This window comes from Palaemon carinicauda, chromosome 10, assembly GCF_036898095.1.
Source record: "Palaemon carinicauda isolate YSFRI2023 chromosome 10, ASM3689809v2, whole genome shotgun sequence".
Taxonomy (NCBI): Eukaryota; Metazoa; Arthropoda; class Malacostraca; order Decapoda; family Palaemonidae; genus Palaemon; species Palaemon carinicauda.
The window spans coordinates 131639610-131648457 of NC_090734.1; the positions used below are offsets into that span (position 1 = coordinate 131639610).

The 8848-nt window shown below is 39.3% G+C and overlaps 1 protein-coding gene across 1 annotated transcript in view; it reads right to left on the minus strand.

The window, feature by feature from the left end:
• Positions 1-523: 523 nt before the first annotated feature.
• LOC137648487 (guanine nucleotide-binding protein G(s) subunit alpha) overlaps positions 524-8848 on the minus strand; it is a 78226-nt gene continuing 69901 nt past the window's right edge. The window contains exon 4 of the mRNA XM_068381406.1: positions 524-748. Within this exon, the coding sequence (XP_068237507.1) occupies positions 530-748 (219 nt within the window). The 3' untranslated portion in view covers positions 524-529. The remainder of the gene's footprint in view (positions 749-8848) is intronic.

Here is an 8848-nt window from a genome sequence, read left to right on the forward strand (position 1 = left end):
ATATTTTCTGAGCAAAATTAAATTAAAAATAGTATAAGGCAAAAATTTAAAATCTTCTCGAAGCAAAAGAATAACAGTATAAGAAATAATTGAAAATGGAGACTTGGCAACACATACCATACCATACACGTACTGTACAGACACACAAGGAATATTACGAGGAAGATATTAACAAACTGTACTTATTATTTAGCGCAGTCTATGAGTTGGTACCCTGCAAAAATTTTAAATGTTCTCGAAGCAAAAGAAATATAGTGTGAAACAAAAATTGAACATGGAGACTTGGCAACTCAGACCAATACCATACATGTACATTACAGAGATACAAGGAATATTGCGAGGAAGATATTAAACAAACTGTACTTACTACTTAGTGCAGTCTATGAGTTGGTACCCTACAAATATTTTAGATGTTCTCGAAGCAAAAGAAATATAGAATGTGGCAAAAATTGAAAATGGAGACTTGGCAACTCAGACCAATACCATACATGTACTGTACAGAGATACAAGGTACAACAAACTGTACTTACTACTTAGCGCAGTCTATGAGTTGGTACTCGTTGGATCGATCATAGCAGGCCTGCACTCCCTTGTCCTTCCATAGGCTTTCTGTGTGCTCGTAGAATATTTCAGGATAGTCGAAGTCCGGCTGGGAGGCTACGTCTTGTATGTAGTCGACACGGAATTGGTGTTCTGGGTTCTCTAGCGCTATTGGGGGCGTCAGGGTAGACATGCTGCCGGTGATGGTCTGCAAGGGAGGTGTGCAAATCCCCCAGATCCAACAACCACCAACCAGCAGGAGTAGTGGTGGTGATAGTAGTAGTTGTAGGTAGGTAGGCAGGGACAGGAGATGCAAGGGAAGAGAAGACAAAAGGGGCAACCGTTAGCATTACAAATACTGCAGCTTCCAAAAAGGGTTCTGTAATATATTATCATTACCTACAGGCGTGGCTATGGAATATACACTACAATACTATTACCTTGAATAACAGTGAGGTTTTCATTACATGAATTGAATAGTTTCCAGTCAAAACTTGAATGTTATGGATAGCCCACATTTCAAATCACTTACAATTCTGTGATATATATATAATTAGTTATACAAGCATAACAGACCACCTGGTAGACTTGTATGAGCCAAACAAGTTATATTTCACAAATGAATAGTGTGTAAACAATTAATTCTTTTTCTAAGCAATGAATTTTTCTCTAAACAATGTATTTTTCCCCTAAACTATGAATTTTTCCTAAAACAATGAATTTTTCCCTAAATGATTTTTCCTTAACAATGAATTTTACCCTAAACAATGTTTTTTTTTTTATCCTTAAACAATTAATTTTCTCCCTAAACAATCAATTTTTCCAGTGTCAACACTTACTTCTGAAATACAAGAACAAGAATGTCATCCCAGTTGGGAATACAGCACAAAAACATGAAATGGGTAAGATTGATCGAGGCAAATCAGTATCACTCACCTTAAACTTTACTGTAGACACAGGCAACATATCTATAACCTTTATTACTAAGCACAAAGCCACAGTAATTTCAAAGTACAGTAACCGCAATAACAAAAATTACACAAATTTTCTCATGGTCAAAACAATATTATGCTTCAAATTCAAAAGGTAAATGAATAAAAAAAAAAATATTTTTGTTAATTGTTTTTCTTGTAGTTTCCTTATTTCCTTTCCTGGCTGGCCTATTTTCCCGGTAGGAGCCCTTGGGCTTATAGCATCTTGCTTTTCCAACTAGGGTTGTAGTTTAGCTAGTAGTAGTAGTAGTAGTAGTAGTAGTAATAATAAAACCATTTGAGAGAGAGAGAGAGAGAGAGAGAGAGAGAGAGAGAGAGAGAGAGAGAGAGAGACCTTCAAACATGGGTTAAAACCCTTAGAGAGAGAGAGAGAGAGAGAGAGAGAGAGAGAGACCTTCAAACATGGGCTAAAACCCTTAGAGAGAGAGAGAGAGAGAGAGAGAGAGAGAGAGAGAGAGAGAGAGAGATACTTGTTCAGGCCCACTTATACCTCCTCCAATCAGAAACCCAAGTGTCATTCTACAAGCTAAGTGAGTAAGCAGATCTTGAAGACCCGGCCCGCCCTTTTTCCATTGAAGAGGTCACACATCATATTGACCGAGACTCAAAATAAAAACAAACAGGACCCAACTGTGTAACCTTAGGAACGCCAGAGAAAAAAAATTACATTCCAAATATACATAAGCACACTGACATTTTACAACAAAGTATCTATCTATAACTGGCTGAGAGAGAGAGAGAGAGAGAGAGAGAGAGAGAGAGAGAGAGAGAGAGAGAGAGAGAGAGAGAGAGAGAGAGAGAGAGATATTACCTCATGAAGACCTCTTATATGATGTTATGCATAGTAAAATATAGATTTTTTTCACAAAATAAAGAACAAAAGTCAATTAACAGCCAAGTACCCAATCGCCTATACAGCAGAGAGAGAGAGAGAGAGAGAGAGAGAGAGAGAGTTACAAGATTTTTGGATGTTTCAAAGACTTTATCTTTAGTCTATCAAGGAGACTAAATTTGCTGTTGAGTAGAGGGTAAACGTTGAGAGAGAGAGAGAGAGAGAGAGAGAGAGAGAGAGAGAGAGAGAGAGAGAGAGAGAGAGAGAGAGAGAGAGAGAGAGAGAGAGTATATATAAACCTGGCGTATATGATACGGCAGTGCATAGCTGTATGACCGAGAGGTATACCCCCTGACCTCTGTCCCTTGGGGCAGGCAACTGAAGATCTCCACATTCTCCAGTCCTCGAAGCCTTGAAACCTTACCCTAAAACTAACTAACCGTGAAGCATTAGAGTTCCTATAAATCAACAAGCACTTGGGGAGACTACAGCAAATGTTATTACTCGCCGGGACATTTTTAGATATTCCTTGGCTATAGAGTTTAACTTATTATGAAAGTTCTTCATGAACAACCTGATCTGATAGAACAGTCGAATACTGACAATTGTCTTTATTTATGGACTGCTTTGAGCCTCAAAACTTCCCGTGCTATTATTATTATTATTATTATTATTACTATCCAAGCTACAACCCTAATTGGAAAAGCAAGATGCTATAAGCCCAGGGGCTCCAATAGGGAAAAATAGCCAAGTGAGGAAAGGAAATAAGGAAATAAATAACTGAAGAGAACAAATTAACAATAAATCATTCTAAAAAAAGTAATGTCAAAAGAGATATGTCATATATAAACTATTAACAACGTCAAAAACAAATATGTCATATATAAACTATAAAGACTCATGTCCACCTGGTCAACAAAAAAGCATTTGCTCCAACTTCGAACTTTTGAAGTTCTACTGATTTAGGCGGTTTATCTTAGCAATCCATATTTGACAATGGTTATATAAGCGGATGAGCAACCTAGAGTAACGGGAACTTTAGATGTGAAGGAAATGCCCCCCCTAAATCTCGAAGAAGTCACTGGCAGCAAGGTGACGGATTGGGTTCAAGGCGATAGACAAGATGTCACGTCCTTGGCTAGCGGTCGCAAGACTGGGGTTCGAGCGCTCGAGTCCCGCTCACAGTTTCTTTGGTCGCTGCAACCTTACCATCCTTGTGAGCTAAGGGTGGGGGGTTTGGGTGAGCCTATAGGTCTATCTGCTGTGTTATTAGCAGCCATTGTCTGGCACTAGTTGGTCCTAGCTTGAAAGAGGGGTTGGGCGCTCATCATATATTAGGTCAGTCTCTAGGGCATTGTCCTGCTTGCTAGGGCAATGTCACTGTCCCTTCCCTCTGCCATTCATGAGCAGCCTTTAAACCTTAAACCGACAAACGAGCTCTAATCTCAATATAGATCTACAGTACCATTTTTTGCTTCAAGTTAACCACTGAAGTGAAATAATAAAACAAAGACCCGCTCAAAGTCGATAGTTTCTAGTAGTGTCTCCAATCTTACCATCCTTATGCTAGTGTCCCCTTCTCTTCCTAGGTCACAACGGCGGTGATGTTAAAGACACTACTAGAAACTATCGAGCTTAAGCAGGTTTCGAACTCCCGTCCAGTTGATCGCCAAACAGGGACGTTTCACAGAGACGAACTAATGTAATTAATAAAGATTTAGAAGTTGTCCTCCCAGAACAAATGATTTTAGGTATTATACCAAATGAAGATTTATAAACAAAGGCCGTTGAAGTGGTACAAAATGTACTGTGTAAATTAATGAACTGGAGCGTTGTAAGGTGGTTAGGACGTGTGGAGAGAATGAAAAGGAATGTCATCCTCTTGGAAGGTACAGAAAAGAAAGCCTTGGTAAACAGATAGAGAGGGGGTGTAAGAGAAAGGAGAATGCAACAGTGGGGGGATTGACGGCTTACCAATGAGCCATTCGTGCAAATAAATGTTGATGTTATCTGCAGACCCATATAGATGTAAACAACTAACACCCAATGCAATTAATGTCTCCAACGGGTTACTTCTCCCAAGACGTTAGCATGGAGTCACAAAGGCTAGCTTCAAGGCATATCTGTTATGTATGTGCTAAAAATATACCCAACCAGTTATCAGGAATCACATCTATAAAAAGCCAGCTTCTCTTGTTTCTCAGGACGTCCCCCTCCCCCCAATTACTCTTGCCCTCCACTCGGTCCCAAAGCACAGAGCAAATACAGTATTTTACCTTCTTAATCCAAATATTAATATTATAAGAGACTTCAAGATGGTATAATACACATACTGCTACTTGTTGACATTACCCTGACTAAATAGAAATGCCTAAATACAAGATAAACAATATAGGTGAATTCCCTGCTTCCACTATTTTATCTTAAGGGCTGTTTTCCTGGTCTTGTCAGGCATGGAAACCCTATGCCCTGCAGGGTCTACAAGATGTTTGTTGTATGCATTCTTGGGTATTTTGGGCATCACATAACGTATTGCGCATTAATTGTCAAATCTACATTATCGAAGCACTTAGAAAACGCAAATGTCAACTTTTCAAAAGCCTTAATATCTTCATTCTTTCAGATGTCTACAAGGAGCTTACTATACTGTCCTTATCTCGCCGTTTCCTTGTCGTTATCTTATTATTATTATTATTATTATTATTATCATTATTATTATTATTAGCTAAGCTCCAACCCTAGTTGGAAAAGCAGGATGCTAATAAACCCAAAGGGTCCAACAGGGAAAAATAGCCCAGTGAGGAAAGCAAATTAGAAGTAATGAGCAATAAAAATAAAAACACTAAGAACAGTAACAACATTAAAATAGATCTTCCATATATATACACACACACATATATACATCCATACACACACACACACACACACACACACATATATATATATATATATATATATATAGATACTCTTGAAGAAGTTTAAAGGTTTAAAGGCCGCTCATGAATGGTAGAGACAAGAGACAGTGACATTGCCCTATCGAGCAGAACAATGCCCTACAGTCTGACCATTTATATATAAGATCAGCGCCCTAGCCCCCTCTCCACCCAAGCTAGGATCAAGAAGGACCAGACAATGGTTGCTGATGACTCAGCATATGGGCTCCCCCCAAACCCCCTATCCACCCAAGCTAGGACCATGGAGGGCCAGGCAATGGCTGCTGATGACTCAGCAGATAAAAGATATGAGCTCCCCTTCCTCTCCACCCAAGCTAGGACCAAGGAAGGCTAGGCAATGGCTGTTGATGACTCAGCAGATAAGAACTATAAGCTCCCCTCCCTCTACACCCAAGCTAGAACCAAGGAGAGCCAGGCAATGGCTGCTCATGACTCAGCAGATAAGAACTATAAGCTCCCCTCCCTCTCCACTAAGGCCAAGGAGGGCCAGGCAATGGCTGCTGATGACTCAGCAGATAAGAACTATAAGCTCCCCTCCCTCTACACCCAAGCTAGAACCAAGGAGAGCCAGGCAATGGCTGCTCATGACTCAGCAGATAAGAACTATAAGCTCCCCTCCCTCTCCACTAAGGCCAAGGAGGGCCAGGCAATGGCTGCTGATGACTCAGCAGATAAGAACTATAAGCTCCCCTCCCTCTACACCCAAGCTAGAACCAAGGAGAGCCAGGCAATGGCTGCTCATGACTCAGCAGATAAGAACTATAAGCTCCCCTCCCTCTCCACTAAGGCCAAGGAGGGCCAGGCAATGGCTGCTGATGACTCAGCAGATAAGAACTATAAGCTCCCCTCCCTCTACACCCAAGCTAGAACCAAGGAGAGCCAGGCAATGGCTGCTCATGACTCAGCAGATAAGAACTATAAGCTCCCCTCCCTCTCCACTAAGGCCAAGGAGGGCCAGGCAATGGCTGCTGATGACTCAGCAGATAAGAACTATAAGCTCCCCTCCCTCTACACCCAAGCTAGAACCAAGGAGAGCCAGGCAATGGCTGCTCATGACTCAGCAGATAAGAACTATAAGCTCCCCTCCCTCTCCACTAAGGCCAAGGAGGGCCAGGCAATGGCTGCTGATGACTCAGCGTATAGATCTATAGGCTTCCCCAAAACCCCCATCCTAAGCTCACAAGGATGGTGAAGTTCCAGCGATCAAAGAAACTAACGGGTTTAAGCGATACTCGAACCCCTGTCTGGCATTTACCAGTCAGGGACGTTATCACATCGACCACCACAATCCTACGTCCAAATATAAAATCCTATACTGAAAATAGGATATCTAGAGGAACGTTCAAGTTCCAGGGGCAGGACGAGTCCTGCTTGCAACGGTGGGAGCTGAATAAATAGAACAGAGGAAAACATCACATTTAATAAACATACAATGTAATCATGACTCAAAGGGCGCTCTCTCTCTCTCTCTCTCTCTCTCTCTCTCTCTCTCTCTCTCTCTCTCTCTCTCTCCTGGCTGAAGGGAGGAGCAGAAATGCTCGCCAAATTCTAATTCTACCAAAGAAGATCAGAGATGAGATAAGGTTTCCAAGTACATACGTTATAGATAAAATTAAAAAAAAAAAAAAAAAAAAAAAAAAAAACTGAGATTAAATCATTTCAAAGAACAAACGAAACTGATGAAAAATTTATGATTAATCATTTCAAAGAACAAACGAAATTGATGAAAAATTTATGATTAATCGTTTCAAAGAACAAACGAAATTGATGAAAAATTTATGATTAATCATTTCAAAGAACAAACGAAATTGATGAAAAAACTGAGATTAGATAATTTCAAAACATACGAAATAGATGAAAAATCCGAATATAAAGTCAATCACATACGAAATTGGTTAAAAATTTGAGATTAGATTTCAAAGCACATCAACAAACGAAATTGCCGATGAAAACAATTAATAAAAAATAAAAAAATATAAATCTGCACTGCTTAAAATATTCCTAAACCAACGTGCCTGCATAATGCATTCACAACTCCTAAGACTACCAAATTTTTATTTTACAAAAGAATATAACATTATTAAAAATTCGGCATAAAATGGAAAATGCCTGGCAACATTTATTCCAGGATTTTTACCTTTTTAAATATGGAAATATTGAGTTATATAACGCTCACCAACCCTTGAAATATAATAATAAAGTATCGTAAATTACGGTCGCCTGTATTTTACTGAAATACAGCTGAGAACAGTATATTTTTTTTTACAGAAAATTTCAGATTAGAATTACGGTGGTCGCCTGTATTTTACTGAAATACAGCTGAGAACAGTATATTTTTTACAGAGAATTTCCAATTAAAATTACGGTCGCCTGTATTTTACTGAAATACAGCAGTATATTTTTACAGAGAATTTTCAATTAAAATTACGGTCGCCTGTATTTTACTGAAACACAGCTGAGAACAGTATATTTTTACAGAGAATTTCTGATTAAAATTACGGTCGCCAGTATTTTACTGAAATACGGCTGAGAACAGTATATCCGATTAATACTACGATTTTTTTAAACAGTGAAGAGTTGATATAAGATATTAAATAAAATTTAAAAAGGTAAACTGATAAAAAACGAAAATAATCGAGAAAAAATCCAGCACTGCTCAAAACCTTCCTCAACGATCACATTGCTTTGCTTGCATTGGGCACTGCCAACCCTTAAATCAATTCCTAACATATACAGGACTGGCAAAGCAAGGTTAAACCAGCCATCAATATACATGAAACGGACAGAACGTGAAATGAGTGCTTAAGAACCTAAATGAAACCAGATTTTCTTCCTAACAAGACTCTTCAGCTATGGTAAGCAGCTCTTCTAGGAGAAGGACACTTCAAAATCAAACCACTGTTCTCTAGTCTTGGGTAGTGCCATAGCCTCTGTACCATGGTCTTCCACTGTCTTGGGTTAGGGTTCTTTTGCTTGAGGGTACACTAGGCACACTTCTATCTAATTTCTCTTCCTCTTGCTTTTTTAAAGTTTTTAGAACAAATATTTATTTTAACGTTGTTACTATACTTAAAATATTTTTTCTTTATTTCCTTTCCTCACTGGGCTATTTTCCCTGTTGGGGCCCCTGGCAGTCTCGTTAGTGCCATTAGTGTCTGCAACCTTACCATCGTTTTGAGCTAAGGTTGGGGGGGGGGGAGTCTACAGGTCTGTTAAGTCATCAGCAGCAATTCCCTGGCCCTCCCCGGTCCTAGCTTAGGTGGAGAGGGGGCTTGGGCGCTGATCATATATGGTCAGTCTCTAGGGCATTGTCCTGCTTGATAGGACAATGTCACTGTCCTTTGCCTGTGCCATTCATGAGCGATCTTTAAACATTAAGAAACACCACTCAAGGAGATCACTATAATACAGCATTTCAAACAGGTGAGGACATAATATCACATCTATTTCATCTTCAAACATTCAAACTTGCAAAAAATGTTTTTTTTTTAACAGAATGACATAAGTTTTTATAGTTTGTATGTGAAATA